Genomic DNA, 26,137 nt, shown 5'->3' with positions numbered 1-26,137 from the left:
TCAGCATGCCCAGCTACCAAAAGGATATTAAGAGCAACATAACATACTGCTGGATGTCAGAATTACTGCCCATTTAACAAGACTAAAACAATAAAATAAGACTAATATCTCTATCATTCAATCTCTGGCACCAACCACTTCACTAGAGACTAAATAGCAAAGCACAGCTGAAAGAATTCAGGACAGCATGATTGAATCAGGGATGTTCAATACAGGGCTGTGCCAAGTGGAGGGAAAGATTGTCAATGGTGTTGAAACCAGAACTCAGCAGGCCATGAAAAGTGCAGGCATGGCAACACTTCGGACAGTCAAATGTACTTGGACAGCTTTCTATAAGCCCAGGACACTATAAAATGAACTCTTACAATCTTCGGACAAGGGTAAAGAATGTGTTGATCTTTGCTGTAAAACATTACTGCGTCACTCGGACGCCAGCGTTCACAGCACAAGTAAAGCGTGCAGCGATCTCTCTGACCCTTCTCTGTGCGCACTGTCCTGTGGAAAGAAATTGCACAAATACTTTATTCTGTTGCATGAAGCAAGGTAAAACTAAACTTCTAACTGTACATGATTCAGCAAAACAATCTTCAAACTACAACAAAATCAACTGAAATATTCAGCTTTCTTGGTACTGGTGCTAAAAACGCAGCATCAGAAACGGACATATCTTGAATACCAAAGAGGGTTTAATTGACCAAATTCTGCCAATTCAGCTCCCACATTCATGCAACCGCTTAATCACAACTTTGAGCTGAGAAACAAATATTCTGCAATATGCACAACATAACAGGGGGAAAAAATAGCACAGTTTTGCCTTTTCACTGTGCATGCCATATAATTTATGTCCTGTATTTGCTAGACAATACCTGTTTCCCCATGCCTGAAAGATGGAGGAGAGATGGACTGACAGTCAGATAAACTGCTAAGTCATTTCTATTTGTAGGAGCAACAGGAGGTGAAGAAGAATGTTGTATTTGTTGTCATGCCTAAGCTCTATTCTACTGTAAATATAATAAAGGTAATCAAATATCAAATAAATAATTTGTAAAACATAAATAATAGGTACTCCACACCAGACAAATATTTTTTAATTTTGAAATCATATATTCCTATCCAGGTTGGAATTATCAAATATTACTCAACTCTGCTAGTTGCTACCAGCTCTGATGTAGCACGGAGGAATCAAGGACCATGCATGAACTGTGCAAACTTGTCCTCTTTCATCACTCACCATGAAATGAGCGCAATAGTGCCTTTCAGGGGAAGCAGACATCTATGACAAACATCAAATGCTAACTGGCAAGCTGAAGATAAACTAGAGAACTCAAGTCCACCTACTTTTGTATTATAAGTTATATTTCACTCTTTACAAACTCATGCTGCCCTTGATGGGGTAATTGTTAATGTTTAGTACCTTTTAGCCGTCTTTATTTTTACTTGGAGGTGACCTGTTTCACCTTCAACATCGAAAATCACACTTTATGCACCAGAGTACTTTTGCAAGACAAGTACAGATATCCGCACAGCATACTTTGGCTGACATCTTTCCCTTCTTTCCCTTCAGCATCTCCGAGCAACAAAGTCCCATTTCTACTATTAAAAGTAAACCATTAGCTGGGCATGTAAACAACCACCCCTCAGTTCTAGGCAGAAGCCAGTATGCATCCTTCACTTCTGGGTTAATGTGAACACTTTATTCCTCATAATCCGCATTCTGTAGTGTGTCTGGGAAAGTTCTGTTTTGCAATGTTTTTTTAATAATGGGCAGCAACTGGAATTTGAAACAGTTTAACTCCTCTAATAGCCTCTATTGTTGGTTGAAGAGACTCCAGGTTCTGAGAAAAAGATTATTTCGAGTTACAGCAAGTCAATCATTGCAGTAAACGTCACCGCATATGGTCATTTCACCTTATCTTTCCAAGAAACAACCCAACAATTTTCCATTGTGCAAGCTTTGTGAGAGAGCCTGAGTACACAAATATAAAACAAAACATTCCAAATACAAGAGAAAAAAAACACCCTAAAAAAAACAAGAGCAATGACTAAAAATCTTATTTTACTTAGCAGAATCATGACTGAAACATTATCAACAGCAATCAGAACATACAGTATTTGGAAAGAGGAAAGGGAGCACAACAGAATGCCAGTTGGTATGATGTTGCAAGGTCACAAGTTCAAGTTTCTCCAATTCTGGACCAGTTCTGGGACCAGAGTACTAACCAGTCTTCTTTGGCTACTGAAGCTTCAGACTACAAGATTCCAGCAACATCTGTCACTGACAGGGGCGATTACAAGTCGGGGTGCTGTGGGCTGGAGGTGTGCTTGATCTTCCCCTGATAAAGTAACGCAATAGAGAATCTTGGCCAGAGGGTCTGACAGTGCCCACATTCAAGAGAGTGGTCTTCAGTCTCCCAGGCTGGCGTGGGGGCTGGAATGATGAGTCAAGCTGTACAATAGCATGCTGTTCCAACATGTTTGGTACAAAAGCAAAAAAAAAACACAACAACCACGGAGTCTAACATAAGAGGAAAGCAGAAGAATGTAAACTTATTTTTTTAAATAAAACGTTTGCAGGATTCTTTAATTAAAATTACAAAGTATCGGGGAGACTGCCAAAGACACATCAGAAGACAAGTGCGTAATCACTTCACGGAGCTGAGCACTAAAACACATGCTGCAGCTGGTATCCTTCTTCTCATTTTAAACACTTTGGACTGTTTACGAACAACAGATGTTTTTTGTCCTTTAATAATCTGTAAAATGGAATAATTACAGTCTCAACTTTATACAGTATATATGCCAAACCTGTTTGGTTTAACAGTTTTTGCTTTTTACGGTACATGTATATTGTTTTAAAGTGTGCGCATTAGGAGCAAGGCCAGTGTGCTCATTCACTGCTATAAGGCTTTATCTTCAAGGATTTGGAAAGAAATCAGCGATTCTGCCATGCAAAACCCCAACCTGTCTGAAATGCCAAACCTGCAGTGCTGGAGTATTCAGGATCTATCAGGAGCAATGGAACACAAGCAGCTGGCAGCACAACTAAGAAAAATAAGTGCTTTTATAGGATCATTATCACAAGGAAGAATTTCAAAAAGTCCCTAATATATTCACTCTAAAATATCTAATTCCGTTTCTCTTTCTGGAAGCTGATAAGTGATTTTGTGTATCAGTCAGCTGTATTGTTGAATACAACACAAGCTCACTTAAACTGCCTCCACCAGGAGCAGAGCAGCAGGGTGTAAAGCCAGCACTGCAGGTGAAGAGAGAATTTCCCCAAAGCACCCGGAAATACAGCGGACATGGAGGCTTGAGGTCACTTGTTCAAAATAACCAGGAGGTTTGATCAAAGAAACCGGACAATAGTATTTATTACAATAACTCCAAAACTTATGTTCAAGAAAAGTTTCCACATGTAAAAAATATTCAGTAAAGGAGCCTTGAACGAAATAAATAAAATGGCCAGTAAAAACTGCATGACTAGTATTATGAACTATAACAAGTCAGTATCTCCATTTTATAAAGTGCTTTATTCATAGACAGAATCCAAGCACTCTATATGTCCTGGTTTGGTTGTTGGAACGCCACCCAAACCCCTTTACGCCAGGGTATCATCATTATCAGAGTCCTACCCCAGAGACATTCCTATGAAGCTGGCTGATAGGAGCTCCAGCTCCTGGATTTATTTCCAAGGCAAAAGAAAGACTGTAGTAAGATTTAGTGATAATTCATTCTAGGCCTGTCTACAGCTAGATATTTATCATCTATACAGAGAAATATTTTAATTGGGTATGGAAAGTTTGAAAGGAAAATGAAGAGTTCATAAAAAAAGTTGCAACACTTACAATTAAAATGTATCCCAATGTTTTCACATTACTAAAACCTAATTCAACTGTAACATTAGTTTACCTACAGATTACTTAAACTGACTGACTGACTGGCTGGCTGAAATGCTCTTTACCAAGAAAAGGTCAAGAAAAGCACTTGGCGAACTACAGCGGTCTTAGCCATGACAAGCCTGATGGATTTAGATTTGGAGGCCTATGTGAAGCCTGCCTGTGTTAACAGTCTTCAGGTGTGAATGGACTGACTGTTCTGATCTTACTACTGAAACTTAGAAGTAATCCAGTTTGCCTTTATTAATTCCATCAATTAACAGATGCCTGGCACCCTGGACTGAGGGTTATTTATTTTTTATAGGCTGTGCCAATAGTGCCTGTCTCCTTGGTTCTTGTTTCAGAAACAAACAATTGTTAATGATGAATTGTCACAGCCTTAGTCAAATGTTCCTGGTGAAAGATGGCTGAAGATATCCATTTGTTACAGACTTCAAGCTTCTGGGTGGTCATTTAAACCTGTTCAAATGCATACTGGTCTCTGTACCCCACTCAAGCTAGTAACCTTTGAAAAAGATCAAAAGGGGCAAGCATTCCTGTTTCACACTAGAGGAGCCTACACTCCTTGTAATATCACTGCTTGCCATGGAACAAGAGGATTTTCTTTACTCCTCTTATACACGTTCTTTTAAATGTATTAGATATGACCATCTTGTGTCTTTTACCTGCCTGCAAAACACAATTCTGGGACCATAAGGGAAGTAAGATGAACCAGCTGTTCACATCCCACCACCACTTCTGGAAACATTTTTTTCTTACTCTGTATGGGGCTCCTGGCTTGACCACTAAAAGTGATGAGGTGTTGACATTTTCATTTCTGCTTTTTGCATGTTTGCAGCACAGATCCCTTGAAGCACTGCTCTCTCCACACATCTTCTCGTTAGCTGCAGCGTCCTGTCACCTCGAGGGAGACAGCCGACAAATGAAGCTGTTCCATTGTAGACTAGCAGTGCTCGGTAACTCTCAAACAGTACAGGGAATGTACTGCATTATACCTGAACCACTTTAAGGTATTTGTTCCCAAATCACCCCTGAAGACTTAAGAAAAAGTTCTACTACCAATACGTGTGAGAAACACCACGCTTCTGTTCTCAGGGCTTTTAGTGTGTGAAAACTTATAATTATCTGTAATAAGGAAAGACAGCATCTTGTGAGAAGAACCCATTCTTTGTTTGCAGTCATCTACCACACAGCTACTAAATAACGGAGAGGCACAGGAACGCTAGAGAATCCCAGACTGCATGACACCAGACAGTATGAAATTGCGACTTTGAAAAGCAAGACTAGTTTACAAACACTGTAATTAAAACCTTATTTTCCACTGCATGGTAGCCAAGTGGGAATTCAACTTATTGCAAAATTGCAGGTTAGCTAGAGAAGTGGGCAATATTCTGTAAATAGCCAATATTTATGCAAGGGTCTAATTTCTTTAAAACAGAGGCTAATTCAGGACAGTTTTTTTGTCCAGTGCTATCTATTTTTGTTTACGGTATCAAGACTCACCAGCAAAGGGTCATCGTTCTTCCCTTTGAATGCACTCTTATTCAGAATGAGCTATGAGAAACAAGCCTGGGCTATAAAACAAGGCCTTTCACCTAAATCACACTCAGAAGGATGGATTACGCTGTTCAATGCTATTACATAATTGGGCACCTGGGGGTTTAAAGTTGCAGCTCGACAAAAGCAATTAAAAGATTAATTCAGGTTTGCATCAGTCTTCCATACCTCGGGACAGCTCTGAGGTCTCAGTCCTTGGTTTTCTCCACACATTTTGTACTTCCTCACGTTTCCTCCTCTCTTTCCATCAATCAGCAGTGGGGAGGAAACCATGCAGACTGATTAATGCTTTTTTGTGAGGGTCATTGTAATGCAGCACCCATTGTACAATGGCAGTTCTTTGTTAAACACAATGTCAGTGTTACGTTCACATTCCTCACACGATAAGATTATGTTAGCCTGTGCTGTCTGCTGAGGCAAACGTCCTTAATACCATTTAAGCAAACACAGACGGCTAGCATCCAGCCTTATACGATAATTGCTACATTAGTTCCAAAGTAGTGACTTTAGGAGAATGGCTTTCTCCATTATCCTTCTTTTTTATTTCTGACCAAATAATGCTTTATCCTGGTAACAAGGCAAAGCCTGACTGTGGGGACACAAGAAAAATGGCTGACAGGAAGGTCAAATCCACCTCTGAGGTCTAGCGAGCAGGATCTCTCTTACAGGCCATGTGCTGCTTTGTCTAGAGTTTATACACATTTTGTGACATGAATTTCAAGGACCTTTCAAGGCCTTCTTGAAAGAGAACAGCTTGAAAGAGACGATTTTAAGAGTCTGATGTAATTGCCAATGCTGATAAGAACAAACCAATAACAAAAACAAAGCTGTTTTAATACAAAACACACTAAAAAAAGGTATTTAAAATTGCCACTATGTAACTGCTGTACATAAACTCTCGGATGATGGTAAAATCAAAAGGCTGCGAACATTTAACCTGTTTTTTTTTACAAAATGACATGCTTGCTCTTTGCAATCTAAAACGGTTTTTATTTTCCAATGTCAAGATAAATATGTGTACATTTTAGCTTTGTGTTCACGCAGAACAATGCTGTACACCTTTTTTAGTGCCTTATGTAACATGATTTAATTTTTAATTACCAGAAAGAGGGAGGCATGGAGAAGTAGTAGTAGCATTGCTGCCTCGTAGCTCTGGGGCTTGGGGTTATATTTATGGGGTGTTTTGCTTTTGTAGTTGAAACATAAAAACGTGACAATAAGTATCTGTATCTTTGTAAACCACGCTGGCCTAAATCAATGCGGGCTTCTTACCAAGATTTACTTGCAGTTTTTCCTCACTTATAGTACTTTGCACGACTAAGTCCTGTTATTTTAAGATTGCCCCACAAATACACAATGAAGTTGTGTTTGCCTGGTGTTTCTATAAACCCTCAGTTCACATGGTCTACTTTTCCCCCCTTTCAGTAACTGTTTTCAGACCACAAGCACGGACTGAACTTCATACTTTTGATTTAAGACTGCTGGCCTACTGTACCACTGCGGTACTTTTAAAACGATGAAAGCATTCTAATTGCAAATACTGAGCATGTGGCAGTTAATGACACACCCACCAGCTTGCCCAGTCTTTATCAAATTATTCTTATTTTAATCATTGAATCACAATTTCACTTTCTGAGATAATGATACTGCAAATCATGTATTTCTCAAACATATTTTATGGCTTATTTACAAACAGTCAATAACATATAAAAATATGTATATTACATAATAATCCAAACATGTGTCATTGATGTTACATACACTAGTGTGATGGTCCTATTTGGGGAGGGTGGACTAGTCCAATATAGACATCGAGAGCTGCTGTGACCCGACTATGGACTTTATCTTTTATTACCTTCCTAAGAATGAGTTTTTAGGCAATAAATACAATTCTACGGAGAGACAGAAATGTGCTCTCTATTCGTCTCACAGCTTGTCCCCTCTACCATTTACTGTCACTGCGTAAAAAGCTATACAGATCTACACAGAAAATCCCTGCATAATTCCTAAAATTTATCTTCGTTCCTATTCCAGTTGGCAAGAAATGTTCACAGCAAAACAGTCAGCACTGTGCCATGAACACTTCACACTTTTTTCCTCTTTTTCAGGACTCGCCACATTACGGTATGATCGAGCACAAAAAAGAAACAACTTCAAACCTGTTGTGAGTCTACATCATTTTCTTTAAGGCTGCAAGACAATCTTGAGTGGATGAAATCAGAAAATGCGGTGAATTCTATTATTTTGTCTACAAATGGAGCAAAATTGAAATAAAGTGTAATTTTAACAAAACTGGAATACTCAGTGGAACGCTGGTGGAGAGTGAGTTAAGTTACTTAAAATGTTTGACATTGTTTGTAATTATATGACGGAAAGTTTCCTGTTATACCGTTAACAATACACAGGAATTAAGTTAAAGGAAAACTGTGTGAGGGAAGCATGTTATTTTTTAATTGTTAAAAGGTAACAGATGAGTTACTGGGTGTGCAATCTAAATAGCTTTTAGCTTAATGAGTAAGCTACAGATTCTTTTAAACCGTATTTCCATGATTTATAAAGAAACTTTACAAATGAGTAATTTATTAGACTATAAGAATTTTACAGTCTTCCATTGGCACTTACTGTACATCACAGAATGTTAAGTCATACTTTGTTCACACATAGTTGAGGTGAAAGTATAATATGTTTTTAAAATGATATACTGTAATGAAAAGAGACTGTGGATATTTTCAGTTCCAGCTACTGAAACTGGTGAATGTTAAAGCCTTAGTCTATAGCACAAATGCACAGTAGTATCAGACTGTTCTTAACATAACCATAAGTCTTTTGACAAAGCTAAGTATGGTACCACAAAATAAATATTTCCAAACTTGTTTAGTGCTTGTGTTTTCACACACAAGTTCAGTGTCAAAAGCTGATATATTCTCCAATTTGTTCATTACATACTTGGTGGGCACCTGAAGATATGGGGAGAAAACAAAACAGAAAATGAATGACTTAGCTTAACACAGACCATTTTCTTGATAAGCAAAAATTCGACTTTGTTTTAACTTAGCTTATACATCACTTCTTTTTTTACAAATGAGAGCAGATGAGCACATGGTGTGAATACGTCCTGCCTGCTGGTCTGTCTCTCTCTCATAGGAAGTTGTGCCAAGTAATATGGGAATAGTGTCTTCATTCCTTAATTCACCACCAGGCTTGAATTACAGCATAGAGGAATGAAAAAACAACTGAAAATATCTTTTGTCTTCTAGTGATAACTTAGTATCCAGTTCATCCGAGTGCACAGAAGCACAGACGGGAAAGAAATTCTAGAAAAACAACTCAGTCATACAAAGCAGAACTCCAGTCCTGGAGATGCATAACAATACTAGGGGCATTCAGAACAAACATCTCCACGTTGCTTCTTTGCAATGAATACAACTAAACATACACTTCAATTGTTTGGGCTCATAAAAAAAGTTTAATCATGCCTATATTGCACACTAGTTCTCACTGTCTGAAATCCCCAACAGGAAAAAAGCCATGTTCAGGCTCTCATTCTGAATAACCACATTTAAAACTAAAGAGCAAATCATGTTAGACCAGGGCTGTGAGGTCTGACAGTTCTGGGTTTTAGCCTAACTATGAACTTAGTTGCACTGACAGCATATATACATGCTGCACACACTTAATCTTATGTTTATGTACCATATTGTATTATTTATATTACATTGATTGTATACATCTGTTAAATCCACTGGACGATTTATGCACTCTGTATATACAATATTTTTGTTGTTGTCTCTGTGAATGCAAAGGAAAAGTTTCACTGTGCGTGGACAATAAAGTAGATTCTGATTCTAAATTGAACTCATCATTTGGATATGAGTTCACCTAACTTTTCTAGATGCTCAATCGGTTGCTTATTGAGAAGTACCTGTAAATCTCAATGATCGATATCCCTCACCTCTGTATTAGGTACTGCTCATTAATAACCTCTTTGGTCTTTGCACACTTATATGGGTTTTCTTGTGATAAAGCAGCATATAATTAAGTCATTTATTAAGCCAAAGAAGGACTTGTGAACTTGCAGCAAATTCCTAGAAGTTATAAAATGATTTAATCTTTTTATAGCGCTTCCAAGACAAAGCTTTGTGTTCTCCTGTGGAAAAATTCAGTCAGACGTTGGAAGCCAACTGTGCTCATCTCATTCACCACAACTGCCTTTTTAGGCTTGAAACTGTCCTTTTCCACTCCAAGAATCACACTGGCTGTGCCAGTGCAGATGTGCTCTGGAAGGACTGTTGCTGTACCTGTGTGCAGAGAGACAGGTGACAGTGCTCAACCTCCTCCAGCACACTGAGCACAAGCAGCACATGTTGGCACTGGAGGGTCCCCAATGCCTACAAGCAGCATCTTCAGCAAATTCTCTACTTAAAACAGTTTTATCAGCACATTTTGTAGTCAACGTTGTACTGGGGGGACCCGATACAGAGTGTACGTGCTCTAAAAATTACCTTGACATCATCTCCACATGGGTCACAGCAATTCCTGGACGGTCCTCGGAGTCGTAAACATGATCTGCCTCTTTGCTGTGGCACTGATAGGAACTGATTTGAATTTTCCAGTTCCTACTTCTAGTAATTAGTGAAGCAGCCTGAAGTCTGCAAGAAAAATCACCTCCTATCACAAAGATGCAAGTAACTCCCACTTTGATTTGTAAAGAAGGTTTTCTCTTTGAATGACAGTGTCTTTGTCAATTGAATGTAAATGAAAAGGACATCAAACTGTCCTGGGTTGCTTTAGGAGGGTGGCTTTCAGGTGATTCAGGCTGACTAGTTGAGAGCCTTCTAAAAGCCTGGCGGTACCAGGGGCTTGAGGAGTGAGACGTGTCCGAGACCCTGGACAAGAGGAAGCGTGAGGGCCTGTCTGGCAGCAGAATGCTGCGCTTAGAGCACCGCCTCTGGCACTTACAGCAAAGACCGGCACTCAAACTAGAGCAGAAAACTCGTTTGGCTCATTAGTAGCTTTCATTCCAGAGGGCTCCGGCCAGACAGCCCACTTCACCCCATGGTGAATTTCCGCCGATAACGGAGTCAATGGCCAGGGTAACGGTCACTTCTGTAACTTCTGAAACCAAGCCATTTCAGCCGACCCAAACAACACACCCGCCCTCTTATTCAACACAATCTGGATGCACCATTATGAGAAATACAACTGTTAAACGTTTGCTGTTGACACTTTTTTTTTTGCAGCTTGTCACAAGTTCTTCCGGTGCTTGGCAGGCTTAACTGAGCAAATCGGAGAAAGCAAAGAAGTCTCGTCTCCATCCAGAACGCAACATAAGCTTAGACAAACTACTATTGCCAGAAAGGTCCCATCAGTGTGTACAACTGGTCCTGATGGTTACAGGGGACAGCTACATGCCTGTGGTCAAAAGGGTTATGCTTTAAGAGTCTTGGCTATGAGCTGTACTCAATGGAGATTGTGGTGCCGATTTTAAAGGACCGCAGATTTCCCAGTTTCTATGTGGGAACTTGTTTACATATTAAGGGCTTAACTTTGGTTACATGGGCAACTTCCGTTACTGGCAACACAGCAGACATCTGCTTCTATCAGGTCACTCTCTCTGTTGACGTTGTCAGAAGAGCAACACGTCAGTCAACAAGGCAGAAAAATGCAGGCAGAATTCCAATGGGAACTAAGAGCAAACTGCTGTTACTGTACAGAAAAAGCAGAAGAAAATGAAGAAGCCAAATGACAGCTGCTTCTAGCATTATAAAGCCAGACGTTTCACAGTTATAAAGAATAACCTCAGTTTTTCCCATTCGATAAGCTAAGAAAATGAATTAAAATGAATTTTACTCATTACACCAATTATTGTGCAGGTCAAGGTAAAACCAAGAATTTTCCTGTGTTACTTGAAATTGATATTTTAGGCAATGTAAATTATACTGCAAACCTGCAATAAATTCACAAAGTTTTAAGACAATCACAACTTTTTTGTGGCTTAAGCACTCAAACTGGACTGCACTCAACACGTTACTGGACACGCATAAAATCATTAAGCTGAGTAGCATGTTTCATTTACAGTACACTACAAGCCAAAAGATAACAGCAACGGCCACTGTCAGAAACAAAACAAACTCTCCGTCAGTGACTACAGCTTTGTACCAGGTTGCCTATGCGGCCTTGTGGAATTCTGTCCCATTCCTCTCAAACACCCTCGCAAAAATCATGTGCCTTGTCCACTGGTCTCTGGACCCAGCTCATCAGATACCAGTGGGGCTCAAGTCAAGCAGGGCCTCAAGCAGGGTATTGACATGCTGCCTTCACAGCATGGTTTTTAACATCACTTTATTAACCCTATACAATTTCTTGCATTCGGAATTTGTCTTTTGGCATACCCCAGCCTGCTCTCCATGAGACACACAGATGCACAGATAGGGATAGAGCATGGGGTCAGAGCACAGGGTCTGCCATTGTACAGCGCCCCTGGGGTTAAGGGAGTTGGGGTTAAGGGCCTTGCTCAGGTGCCCAACGGAGCAGGAAGGTTGCCGGATTTGAACCAGCAACCTTCCAGCCACAGGCACAGATCCTTAGCCACAGAGCCACCGCTCCGCCCCAAATTTTAATGACTGCTTGCAAAGCTGCACCACAACGCCATACCAAAATCCTTCTCACGATGACAGACATTGAGCAAGATCTTGTCATTCTGATACTACAGCTGCTGCATTGCCGAAATAGAAGACAATCTGCAGAAGAGAGATGTGGCCTCAGGCACTGCATTCCTATGATAATGAAAGTGTAAGGCAGTCGCCCCACGATTCACTTCTTACTCACTACACACAGGGTAAGGCTAGGAAGTTTATCCTTAAGCAAGGAACTCTGGTGTCTGGTGAGGACTGAGTTTTCACATTTTTTTCCAAAAGATCTTTCAGTTACTGTTTAACTGAAAATCTGTTTAATGGGTCACAGTACAAATGAAGTCTTTGGAAAACAATGATTTATCTATACCTGTCAGATGGGGACTCAACAGGAGCAGGGCAACAGTTGACGGTTGAAAGAGAAAAGAAATGTCACTGTCTTCTGTACATCTGTTTCCAGAAGAATTATCAGGAGTGTTTCAACACCTGAGTGTGTACAATACAGGCTTTAGAATGAAATGTAACCGAAAATTATACTTTATTACAAGGCCAAAACTATACAAAGTATGAGAAACATCTAAAAAATGATGCAGTGGAAGATTGATGAGAATTGGACCTACAGTAGCACTATTTACCACCTGTTAAATGATTAGTTACCCTGTATCTGAGACATAGCCAAAGTTGGCACAACAACAAAATGACAAAGATGACAAAAGAGAGTAGACCATTGGGCCTTTCTAGCCCATTTCCAAGTGACAGCCAATCATTTGTTGAGAAGCCAGGGTATCAGCTTCAACAACATAGCTGGGTAGCTTGTTTAATACTGCCTCAATTCTTGAAACAACCACTACCAAAAGACATTTTCAGACATTATAAAAAACAATAGCTTTCTTGAGCTAAAGCAGGAAAGACTGTCCTAAAAATTAGATTTGTCTGGATTGAAAGTTTTTTTTTTCCCCAAAGCAACTTTTTAAATCACAGGAACAGAGAAAGTTTTAAACCAAAAAGGACATTTTATCAAGAGTTGGATCAATGTAGGGATTCCCTTGTGTGTAAATCTCAGCTTCTATCTTTGACAAACGGTATAGCTTACTCAAAATGGCTTAAAAAAACCTAATGATGCACATAGCATCTAATGCATTCAAATTATTTTTACAAGTACTGTACACTGATGCGATTTATTTTAGATTCTATAACTAAAACTGTAGGTGTTAATTTTAGTAGCTGTGTCATGCCCAGTTTAAAAGACAATGCTTTTTAGAAGGCCTGTGTATTTTTCAGAACAGAAATCATGGTGGCATCCACAGCTATAAACACACCTTTCTCAAGAACTACAGAGCTCACAGCCTAAAATTTAGACTTTTGTATAGATCTGATTTTACTACTTTGTGCCCGTTTTCATCCTCATCTGTGATACTATAAGAAGATGTATTTTGAATGATTTGTGACGTAATGACAATTGATAAAAAAGAGTAAATCTCACCATCTTGGCTTTGTCTTATTTCACAATTTTAATACATACCAGGAATTCCACAATTATTTTAAAACATTAGAATTTTCCACAACATGGAACCTTTCAGAATGGGAATAAATTAATCTTTTTACTTTGGATGAAGGAAACAAATCGAGGTGAGATTATTCAAATTAAATTCCTTTCAGCATTATTTTCAATTTGGATTTTGAATAATTACTATTGACCTAGAGGACAGTGGAACTGATGATTTTATGGAGTAAAATGCAACCCCACAGTGTTGCAAAGCTTCAATGACTCACATGAGAATTTCTCCTCCAGATAGTGGAGTCACTGAGTGATTCACTGGAGTCACTCAGTGAATCACTGAGGCACAACTTGCTGCATCTAGAAGATGACAATATTAGCATGTACTGTACAACTCTATTCTGATAACAGTTTTCATTCTGCCCGAGACAGTGTCTTGGGAAACTGTTCTGTTAGTCTTCAAGTGGAGCCATCATGACTGCCCTTTCAGAGGAAATTAATGCTCCCTACGTCTTTTACGTCACCACAAAATCCAAAAAACAATACATTTCTAAGTGCTGAGGTAAAAAGTACTCCCCTATTGAAATCTAAAATCTGGCAAAGGTCCATGATAGCTTTGCAAAAAAAAACACTGTGCTGAATCTGATCAATAAAAAGAGAGAACTGTGAATTTGATGCCAAAATGGTTCTCCTCCCAGAAATCACACCATTAGCTGTCTCAATGACTCTAAGCTATAGTACAAGCTATTCACGAGTGTGCAGCGAGGAAATATGAAATGCAAATCAGGCTATAAACTGCCTTCAGTTAAGTTTTTCCACCAACATATTTCCACCAACATACCATCTTTCAGTACAATACTACAGTATTGTACTAGATCATTAATGAACTTAAGCCATTTGTGTTTACATTTAAATGTCACAAAAAAGCTGCGGAAGAAATCCCCCTTCACATATCTCAACCTAAGGAAAACAAAGTACTGTTTACAAAACTACACAATGTTCTAAAAGTCCTCTTGTAATCCCAAATGTCAAAAGTTCACACTTCAGTTCTAAAATATTTTATATTTCAACACACAAGCAGAAAAGTGGTTTTTTGAGCTCCCCAAGAAGAGAGACTAAGGCTGGCACTCCGTGGGTAGCCATCAGTCTTTCTATGGTGCCTGGTTCATCAAGCAATGCTGCCAAGACCTGACCACACAGACACCATCGTGTAAAAACAGTGCATCGGTCACTGCTGAGAAGGAAAAGGCTTCCCACTCCACAAAGAGTGAAGCTCAAGGGTTTAATAACAAGATGAAAAATCCTGTCAGATAAAGAAACATCACAGAACAAGACCATAGCTTCAACGAGACAGCCACTTAATAAAACAATCAGATCCTGCCGGTAAAGCTATGGGCTTATAAATACTCCGACACCATCAACATGTTGATGAACATCAATGAAAGTCATTTCAAGGTTTGTTAGAGAATGGCTTTAATTATCATTTTTACTGCATGTCCCTTGTGAACCTTAATGGATGGACAGTATTTGTCTGCAAAGTCAACATGCACAAATTTACTGTACTGACTTGAACACGTACTTTAAGCTTCAATGTGTTCGGACCTGATTAAGAATCAATTGTCTGGAAGTACTGGATAAGGGTAAATTCAGTGTGAGAATAAGGGGCCTATACAAAAATGTCCAAGTCAATGAAAGACTGGATAAATCACTTGGCGTGCCCTTGCTAAAAGAACTTAGATACCCTAAATGATGAATACGTTTTGTCTGCCTTATGCTTATTCACCAAGAAAACACATTTACATTTAGAATTCATACAGACCTGTTCATGCTGACACTGCTTTGCTTCCATAAACAGTATATTCTGCCACAAACCGATCCAGCTACAGTACTGCCATTGTATCATCTGAGCCATACAGGACAGTAGGCCAGTTGGTACTGCTGGGTAGGACAGCTGTAGGATATAACCTTAAATGATGACAACACAACAGAATACTGCTTAAGTAACACTTACGGAAGAGGGAAAAAGAACCTGCCTTCGTTGGTATTTCCAGAGAGATGGCAGTCAAACACAGACTGATGAACAGCACGCACAACTGCGCACTGCAGTGTGAACATAAATACGATGACGCTCACCCCAGCCTGCCCGCAAAGAAACTCCTAATCTCTTCTCGAGGGGTGGAAAGCTCATGGCCATGCATATGCCCAAGCAAGGTCAGAACCTTGCTTGGGCATATGGTGAATTCGGAGCAGAGCATCCAAAACTCACATCTGCCTTCTCATTTCAACCAAACAGATTAATCCTGCTTGTGGTAGTGGAAAGTCAGAGATTAAAACCCCGAGAGAACTGTAGGCAGGGAAAATTACAATCCAGAGCACGTTTCAGCCCATCGAGCTCACTTGATTGCAAGTATCTGATCTGAACATCTCATCCGGTTGTTCCTTGAACGAGACAGCTGGGTAGTCTGCGCCAGACTCCCACAGATCTTTGTGTAAAGAAGTGCCTCCTGTTCGCAGTTCTAAAAGCATTACCACACAGTTTCCACTTGTGTCTTCTGTAATAAGCTTCACTGCGGGTTGTGAAGAAACATGTTGGGAGCTCATCTCCTTACATATAGGACAAAGGGGAGATCACCATGAGCTCCTGGAGAATTAACTCAGATCCTTCTAAGTTAACTGGAACACTTCAGCCTCTTCTATGGTAATGCCGAGAAGCATGTTTATTAAAGAGCAAATGTCAGCTCCATTACTCTTGAGTGCAGTGATCTACAAAAAACTAGTGTTGAACTCCTACGGGGAGATCTGATTTTAAATCCTAACAAGGCCTATGTTGTTTTATTAAACCAATTATTACTCTTACTGACTTATGATTAAAGATGTTCTCATCAATAATTAGTCATTGACTGAAAACACTGACAGAACCTGAAGGACCAGGGTTCAGAAGACCACTGGGGTGCTGCACTACATCCCAAAACAGTTTTGATCTTTTATCAATTCTTCCCTTTCCTGCACATTCAAGAATGGACTCCTCCCTTGTAATATCTCACACCTTAGGGATTTATAATCTGGAACAAAGCCAGCTGGATAATATACTTCTAAGAACCTAATGTTGATGTAGTGACTATCATGCATCACCTTGAGTTCAGATTCTGTCAATCATTCTAAATCAGAGTATCACATGAGTTACAGGAGGTGATAACATTCATGATAGAGTTAATGAAAAGAATAAGCCACAATGTGAAGGAAAGGAAATTTTCCAAACTGCCAACAGATAAAGGATAAGATCACAAGTGCTCAATAAAACAAGGGAAAAGACAAAAAGCTTTTTCACTCAGAGACAGGACAGAGCTAGCTCATACGTCCACAGAAGGTGACCCGTCCTTTCAGTATTGCTGAAGGATCCAATACCAAATTAAATTTACTGGAAATCAAGTGAAGCTGGCAAAGGTCAGAGTTGAAATCAGCAGCCTAGTACGTGCAGTATCTCCACAGTACTATGCTGGAGTTTGGGGATTCTTCTCATGTGTCACAGCTGGAGCACAGAAAAAAATATAGGCACAGCAATGACTCAACATAAATCACTCTATAGACGGTACACTGATCGGATTTCACTTTCCAAGTAACAGTAAGAACAATTGTTTTGCATAAAGCCTTAGAACACAAAAGCATTATACTGTCTGCAACGATATTAATAAGGACCAATCAGGTTTTTTTGGATAGTATAAGTTCGTATAAGAGAGAGTATAAGAAATGGCAGAGTAATTTTACCCGGTGACAAAAATACCTGACCCTACGATCGCAGGGGTCATTCTTAATGCAAAACGAGATGAACAGATTTCATTTCCTGGTCATGTGAAACAGACATTTTAAGTGTTGGCGCTCTGGCTATGCCTTTGAATTTCTGAGAAATTAATAATCTGACTGTTATATATAACTCCGAGGGTTGCACTAAAGCCGAACTTTATCTAGTTGAGAGGGTTAAGCACAGAAGGGTCATCAAGCTGCAGGACTGTGGAATATCTCGAGTTCAGATGGGAGAGACGGGGAAAGAGCACCATGATGAATACGGAAGGGGTGCTGCAATGGGACAGCACCAGATCACACAGAGGACAAGACTGGCACATCACACTAGGATCACCACTGCACGGAGGAACAGGAAATTAGACAAAAGTCAGTCCAGAAGACTGCATTTCCAGTTATTTTATTTTTATGCATTAGAAGTCAGACGAAGCAGGACGCAGTCAATTTCCTATAATGCTGGCGGTGAACAGTTAGTTAGTTAGTAGGCATCTTCTCGGTGCACAACCCCATGGCTACTTGATAAAGGTTTGGAGCCCCGTTCCTTGACACTGCCACCTGAATCGCCGTGAGACACGGACTGTCTTCCCATTAAACGGCAGTGGTGGAAGATGTGCACTGCTGAAGCCCCTGCTGCAGTCCCAGCCGAGCTCTTGTTCCGCCTGCACGAGCACCTCCAGAAGAGTCACCAATCACACCCATCATCTGGAAGGGTGGTTTTAATTCTTCTTTTGCGAGATATGAAAAAGGACATCAGGGAAGACCATAACAAGACAGACTGATGCTTCCGGGATTTTTTGGAGATTAGAAAGGACTTGTAAAAAAAAACAATTAATAAACAAAACATTCATTAATCTTTCACAGTCTAGACTGTAGATGAACTTATATCCTGCTTGCTTGAACCTTGATTTTTCAATGATATTCAGGGGTGGTTCCGATTGTATATTTTTATCTTTCATATTTGATTACTCCTTAATTTGCCTGGGAGTTTTCTGGAACAGAACTGGACACCCCGCTAACAGTTTAGATCACACTCATGGCTGCACTGCAATTTAATTTCCCTGCTCTTGAAATGCTGCCGATATCACCACTGGGCCAAGTCAAGCGTCTCTGTGCTGCAGGGGAAACAGTGGGCAGTTTCAATGTCCCCATTCATAAGTAACCGCTAGAACTGCAGGTCATGTCCACAGACTACAGGCATTATAAACATTACTGCATATTAAAAAGGTAAGGAGTTTCCACTGTCAGGGATCACTGCAAGGACAACAGCCAACAGTTCTAACTGTGTAATCTGTGTACCTCATCAGGGTCAAAACAGAACACCAAGCTCTAATCTGATAGTGTGATGCTCATTCCATAGCCTTAACCACTTTAAACAATAACACTGAACTATACTGTATTACAAAACACTCATTTTAAAATGTTAAAATATTAATACCAAGCACACAAAATTGCTGTGGTGGTATGTACAGTATCTAAACTTATACACATAATGTCGGGCGATTGACTGCACTTGTGCAGGAGGGATGCATTAAAGGAGTCCATCGAATTACTGAGGAGAAAAAATAAAAACACTAGCGGTCCTGATCCAAAGCGTATTATGAAAGAATGTGTGTACACGGACTTTGCCATACGGTACACTCTCCGAACAATGTATTGATGTTCGGGTGAATTGGACTTCTTGAAACGATTCTTAACCATGTTTAAATGTCTATTTCTAAACAACATAAAATAGACTTTTTTTTCCTGAAAACCTTACATTCTCAAGAAGGGATCTCCAAAATAAAGGGACATTCTAAACCGTTAAGTTTAGCAACACGCAGACTATAGGAGAGATTGCTTTTCCGCTACGGATCTGCACTGACAGCGATTGTGTTGTGATCTGATGGTCTGCAGTTCTACTTTAAACACACAATAAAGTCATATTTAAGTGTAGACTTAAATTAAAGACTACAGAGGGCCCCTCAAGCCTGCAAAGGTACCCCCCTCCAATGCGTACTATACATGAACTCAGGTGAAGTTCTCAAGCGACCACGAACTTTTTAAGTTCCTATTAGCCTTCCTAAAATGTTTCATTTTAATATATTCGGCTTCCCATATATATTCCAAGAAGGTACAGTACGCTTTGTTTACTTAATTACTTGAGCTTCAATAAAAAGACTATTCCTGTACTTAATATTTAAAACATTTCACCTGCCTGTAAGTTAACACTGGACTCCTCCTCATTTTAATGTACTGAAAATGGTCTCAAAATGGTCAGTTAAATTCTTTTTTTTAAAAAAACGGCATCACTACTGTTCCTGTAAAAGCACTGTTTGCACGCAACAATGCGTACGAGAGCGACAAGCCTGAAGCCTGCAGAGCCGCTGTGTGCAGACAGCTTCACGCTCAGCTCCTCTCCGCACGCCATTAAGAAACGCTCATGTTGTTGAAAGACTGGTGGGCAATCTTTGCTTAGCAGACCGTGCCTTACTCCGATTGTACAAAGTATGTAACAGTACTACAGGAACACAATGTTGTGGAAATACACGTGTCTACGATCATCTTTTTAGCTGCCCTATCGGACCGTTTGAAACGGATCGTCTTTTTTTTTTTCTCAACAGCAGGGTGAAACACATGGTGGGTTTAGACGCAGTCTCTGAACTTCACGCTCAGTCGGGTCATCACACCTGTGGTCCCTTTCAACTTGAACTCGTCAGTTTGGAGGTGCCGTGCAAGTCGCCGCTCTCACCTCCGCCGGGCACAAGGCGCTCTGATCGGAGCGCTACACCGGGACAGCGCCACGGCAGCGCACTGCGGTCAAAACGTGAACACATCACTACCTCCACAGCACGCATCGCCATCTCCTCAGACTAATCTATATCGGTGGGTTTCATTTTGTCCTCTTTCCAAAAACAGAAAATCGCCAGATAAGTGCCAATGGAACCCTACATGAAAACGGTACGTCTGAAGGTGATCCTCAACAACCACTCCAAAGCATTAGCCAAAAATACACCCAAGCATCGTCACACAATACCAGATTTAGCATAACACCAATCAATGACAGTTAACAGTAGGAGAGTATAAAAATACATTTTAACATGCTTTACCTTCTTCACAGTTCTTGGAGCTTCGACTACCGTCCCATCGCGGTTCACAAGTGCTTCTCCGCCGTTCTGCTGAGGGTCTGTCCGCTTCATTGCCGATGCCTGCGGCATCTTCATGGGGTTCGGGCTCGGGGTTGGAGGGCTGGGGTCCCCGCTTGCAGTTGCTTCCGAAGCCGCAGCTGCGGCATTAGGCTCGTTTTTAACAGCCGGCTTCTCTTCCGCCTTTGGGGCCACTTGTGGAACCGGTGGCAAATCTTTGTTAGGTATGTCTTTCAGCTCGACCTCGGCCATTTTCGCTGCCACAACCTGGACCGACATCGCTGCAATTTCACAAAGTCCTCTTTCCAGGCTCACACATACACAAACGGATACGTGTGGTGAAGGATGGCGTATACGGAGGGGCTATATGGTAAATGTAGTCTCACGTCGAGGATCTATGACGAAAAAAAAACATAAACCATGCAAATATCTTTCACACAAATCGCCTTTGTCGTCTGATACTTCCAAAACGTGTATTACTTTCGTTGTATGTATCTCATTGTACAAAATACTGCAGACAGCAAAATGATATTGAAAGTCCCTTTGCCCAGCGTAATTTGTAAAACTACATTTCCCTACACAGCTTGCAAGAGGCTCTTTATTGTTGCTCCTTCATTTAGGTCGTTCCGAGCCAAAAGCGCTCATTGACGTAGGCGAGGGGAGGGCCATTCGCTGCTCGTAGAATATCCCTGCCAAGTAATGTTGTCTTTGTTGCCAATTTCTTGTTTTAAAGTTAGATTACAAAGAATAACATAACCATGTTTTAGTTTGCGCGATGGAGTTGGCAGGGTGTTGACGTCCAAAAATGAATCCTATAATTTATTGTATTTTTATATAAAAATGAACACCTCTTCTTTTTCTTATTTTGAACTTATTTTGCATGTTAGTATTAAAAGTTTCCCAAGTACTTGTACATTGTTACATTTGATGACTTGTGACTTATATGGTGTTACATTTGGTGGCTATTGTTTCTGTATTTAAAAATTTCTAAAGGAACCAATTACAATTAGTTTACACATAAGTCACAGAAAAATACCCAGTCCTGTAGTCCCGTTTTTCTTAGTATTGCTAAAACCTACTTTTCTAAAAGCAAAGTAAACGGGTTCGTTTGTTTTATTAGCGAAGTGTTGATCTTCACAACATGCTCGGCAGTTATTTCAGATTTTGGTCGTTAGTTAGGCAAATTGCGATTTAAGAATGTGTAAATAAATGTGACATTACTAAAATATATTCTCCGTGAATAATTTGACATTAATTGCTGTATAAACCAGGATTTTTTTTATATTTAGATTTTTACGTTTTAATATTATTTTTTTAAAATAGACCAGAATTTAGCTTTTTTGCCATTGACTTACTTCAACTGTGTGGTGTGGGTTGTCCTTGAGATCAAAGCTGAACATTACATTAGTTGATTCCGTGTATTTCTTTAAATCTCTTAATATTTATCACATTTGTTACGCGCAAGAAGGTATAGTGTAGCAGTTTTATTATGTAGCGTTTGCGGCAATTTATTCTGAAGGACAAAATCTTATCTTCACATCTTCGCTATAGAGCTCTACTTTAGAGGTGGTATCCTTAATAGTAGCTTTTGAAATATTTCTGCCGTCACTACACCTACTTTTTTGTGCACATCTTATACGAAAATATTTTACAAATATAGGCTCTTGAGCTTGTATTACATTACTAGAAGTGGCAGATCTAAAGGCATTACAATACTAACACTCGTAACACTCTGGAATTTCACAGCATTGGAACTTATTTTCATACCTGTACGTGTTGTGCCACATGATTTACTGTTACTACCAGTGTATTTGCATCAACCTACATAGCTTTCCAAGGGCTGCTGCACTGTAGAATATAGTGGCTGGCTGTCAATAATATAAGTGCAAGTAAGACAAGTTGAAACTTTTCAGTCCTCCAATGTTTGCTGCTTTCTGTCCCTGGGAAAGGCACTTCAGTCTGACTGCTTCAGTACAAATGCCCTGCTCCATGTCATCATTGTAAATTAGAATCTGTTCTCAATTCACTTACCTGGTTAAACAAAGGATTAAAAAATTGCTAGAAGGAATCGGAGAAGTAATCTGCCCTGTGATGTTCTCTTGACCCCAATGTCCGTTGCTTGTTGCCTCTGTAATACAGTCCTGGGTTGCAGTGAAACTGTGTAAAAGATCAATAATGTGTGATGACAAACAATGCTTTCTTTAATGTTCCAGCATTCTTTTTAAAAAAAGCTTTTTTCTTTATTGCAAAGAGTGCACCAAACTGCCTTGCAAGTACGCTGAAGAAGATCATTTGAAGTTTTTAGTGTGTGCGCATGACAAACAGAAGTGCCCAATTATCACAATTATCACAATGTTCTAGAAATTGATTTCATGAAGAAATCATGTGAAATAAAGTACATATAGTTTAACCCATGAAAAAAACCCTTTAGGTTAATGTGAAGTTGATTTCAACGCTGTAATTTATTTACAAGGCCTAAAAACCTTGTACAATGCTGGAAGAGAAAAAGGAGAATGACTGTCACCAAATGATATGTAAATCATATATATATTCCCTATTCTGTACTTCTTCAGTAGGTTTAACAGAAAACATCTACAGCATTTTAAACAAATGTCAGGTACAATTAACACAAGCGGACAGATCCTTTCATTCACATTATAAAAAATATTGGAGTGCAACAAAGTCGGGTATCAATGGACAAAGATGCTCCCTTAAAAATAAGACCAGGAAGAGAACTGTGCATATAATAGTGGTTCTCAACAAAGCTTTTATTTTCCATCAGCTGCTCCAATTCCTTATGAAGAGAGGATTGTAATCCACTTTGAAAGCAATGTCAGCCCATAGAAGCACCATGTACCCTATCAGTTGCTCAAAGTGAGCTCTGAGCTTTGTACAAGTGCAATAATTTACAGAGCTATACTGACTACAGTATCTTCAGAAAGTATTCATCCACCATAGGGTTTTTTCAGTTATGATGCAGACTCAAATAGAAATACATTTATAAGGGATTTTAATCACTGATATAAACATATTGCTCTATATCAAAGTGCAACAAAAGCTCTGTATTTTTTCAAATTTAGAAGAAAACACTGAAAAGTTGCCAATTAAGCCTTATACACATGTCACGGTAATATTACCCTACAGATGACATTAGTACCAACATGAGTATATGACACAATTTATTTATTAGTGAAATTAACTACATGCTTTGAAAGTGAATTATTTGGATGTGCATAAGCATATGTGCATACTATATATATATAACACAAACATATACAGTATACATTAATAGTGAAATTGTTTGTAGTTGCAATGTTATTCCCAAACAGAAAAGTCAAACTTTTGTTTTTCTCCACCATTCTAAAACTGGAAAGCTTACAGATAAAAATATCTCAAAACATATGATTATCTGATGGAAAGAGTAGGATTAAATCATTCTGGTGGGATGACAGGAAGAGATCACCAGAGTTCAAAAACAAGTCAATGACAACAAGACTTCAGGCCCATATTCTCAATATGATATACTTGAAAAAAAATGTATTTATAGCAATCATGGACCGTTCCCCAAATAATGAATGTCCTCCAAATGGACATGCAAAAAATGTAAATTTGGGCACACAGTCAAATTCAAATTGAAACAGTGCACACTATACGTATAGATTGTTCCCACAGAGTAACATTTTAAAGGTGTACCGAGCATCAAAAGGAAAATAACTGCAACAACTGCACCAAGTTCTTTTTTGTTCGAGATGTACTGGCACATTACTCAACAGGCAAATTAGGTAAAAATCGGTAAATTAATCATGCTGATTAGAATTTGCTGTTGAAATGATGGTGAAACAGATGTCTCCAGTTAAAGCTTCTGCTGGAAGCAATACAAGCAATGCATCAAAGATCACTTGCAGATACCGTGCTATGGGATTTTGTCCCATTCCTCTTGTACAGCCTAGACAAGCACACACGTCTTTACTGGTCTGTGAGCTCTAGATGTCCCATCTCATCACATGGGGCTCAAGCTGTGCAAGTAGGAAATCCACAGAAAACCATTGATAAAAAAGGATGGAGAATGTGCACTGTCCTGTCAGGACGATTCCACAGGAAGGGCAGGAGGAGAGGTCCCTGGACTTCATCAAAGTAGTGATTCAGTGATCTAAAAGTATGGCGATCACTGCAAGTACAGTTCTTTTGCAACCATACACTTGCCAAGACCCTGACAGTTGGACCTCCTCTATAAATCTTGGCAAAGTGTAGCGATACGAGATCGGATCATGGCCTGTCACCGACGAGCTGCTGTTAGCTCTTACTTTTTTGTCAGGTAAGAAACTGCAATGTGCCAAACAGCGAGTGACAGCGCACAAACTCAGCCTTCCACATGCTGAAGGCACAATGCTCTTGTTCTCTCGATAAGCAGAGTAGATTGGTTCCTTCCTGATTTTTTTTCTTGATTTAGACCGTGCTCGATATTCAACGGGTATCAAAATCACTACTTTGAGATGATGAATGCTTATGCAACAGAGTCACTTGAGTGTATGTCGTGATTAAATGATCATAATTACGCCAAAAATAATCAAATATTTAATAAAAAAACATATACATCTTTTTAAATACACGCATTGATGAAGTATCGTTTCCTATGATGCTCAGTATAACAACGAATTGCATTCTTTTTAAACCCTTTCCTATTATTCAGATTGTGCTTGGCAGTTCTTAAGAGTAGCTTGTATTGCATAAATCTTGCAATGGCAGAGCAATAGTTACAACTTCCTTGATTCAAAACACGTGCCTGCTTGACAAAGGTCAAACCATGATTCCAGGTTTAAAATAGAATAAGTTGAGCTGAAAGTTAGTAGATGTAAAAGCTGACAAATAGCTTTCCATTACACTGTTGCGTGACATCAGAAAAAGTCTACTGTTGGTCCACTAAAACCATTTTCAGCATTTACTAATTCTAGTTTCATTCACCAGGACAGCTCACATAGTGCAGATAACTGTCAACATAACAGCATGTTTGGAGCTAAAGGCATACAATGAATATTTAAAACCGTGATTTGATTTGGAAAATAAGAAGCAAACAGGAACCTTAAGTTTCAATTTTAGACAATACTGATTAATCTGTTCTCCTTAAATTTCTAACAGGATTGATAAAGTTGGAAAAATAAAAGATATTGGTACATGGCCTTGTCATAGCCTATTCTAAAGGTAAGTGGAATGTTTTAGTCATACAAGACTGAAATATACAATTATAAATTAGTCTGGAATACACTGAGGAAAGAACAAAGCACAAAAACACAAAAGGGGGAAAAAAAGAACAATTCAGTTTGAACAGCAGTAGAGCATTCCCCATGTAACAATCCCTACCCAGAACAGGTCTCTAACTCATTCAGAAAACCCAAACACATTGCACATATTTACCCAGTTAGTTTCCACCCAATACCTGTAAAATGACAATGTTAAAAACATTGTGCGATAGATGTTACACCTTGCGCCCTGCTCCTTCAAGATTAGGCTCCAGCTTGCCGGGCCCCTCTACAGATGAGGTAGTTATTGAAAAAGTTTGATTTTTTGATAAACTGCATGCACTCGAGAACAGGCACAGCAAAATGTGCAGGTGTTTTCGAATAGTCTATCTGCATC

The 26,137-nt window shown here is 39.4% G+C and overlaps 1 protein-coding gene and 1 long non-coding RNA gene across 6 annotated transcripts in view; both read right to left on the bottom strand.

Annotated features, from left to right (window-relative positions):
• Positions 1-26,137, bottom strand: part of ahcyl2b (adenosylhomocysteinase like 2b) — a 77,032-nt gene that overhangs the window by 50,556 nt on the left and 339 nt on the right. For 4 of the 5 annotated variants that reach the window (XM_015352585.2, XM_015352587.2, XM_015352588.2 and 1 more), the window contains exons 2-3: positions 22,535-22,660; positions 20,468-20,898 (exon numbers count right to left, since the gene is read on the bottom strand). In XM_015352585.2, the coding sequence (XP_015208071.1) occupies positions 20,468-20,782 (315 nt within the window). In that variant the 5' untranslated portion in view covers positions 20,783-20,898; positions 22,535-22,660. Of the gene's footprint in view, positions 1-20,467; positions 21,063-22,534; positions 22,661-26,137 lie in introns of those variants that run through there. The other variant, XM_015352586.2, reaches the window with a different exon arrangement.
• Positions 17,766-20,038, bottom strand: LOC107078026 (uncharacterized). Its single transcript, XR_011190085.1, has 2 exons — positions 19,576-20,038; positions 17,766-18,192 (listed from the first exon to the last, which is right to left on the bottom strand). It is a non-coding gene; the product is annotated as an uncharacterized lncRNA (long non-coding RNA).

The sequence above is a fragment of the Lepisosteus oculatus genome, chromosome 7 (genome assembly GCF_040954835.1).
Source record: "Lepisosteus oculatus isolate fLepOcu1 chromosome 7, fLepOcu1.hap2, whole genome shotgun sequence".
Classification (NCBI taxonomy): domain Eukaryota; kingdom Metazoa; phylum Chordata; class Actinopteri; order Semionotiformes; family Lepisosteidae; genus Lepisosteus; species Lepisosteus oculatus.
Note: the sequence above shows the minus strand (reverse complement) of the source record. Positions and strands in the feature narration are given on the sequence as shown.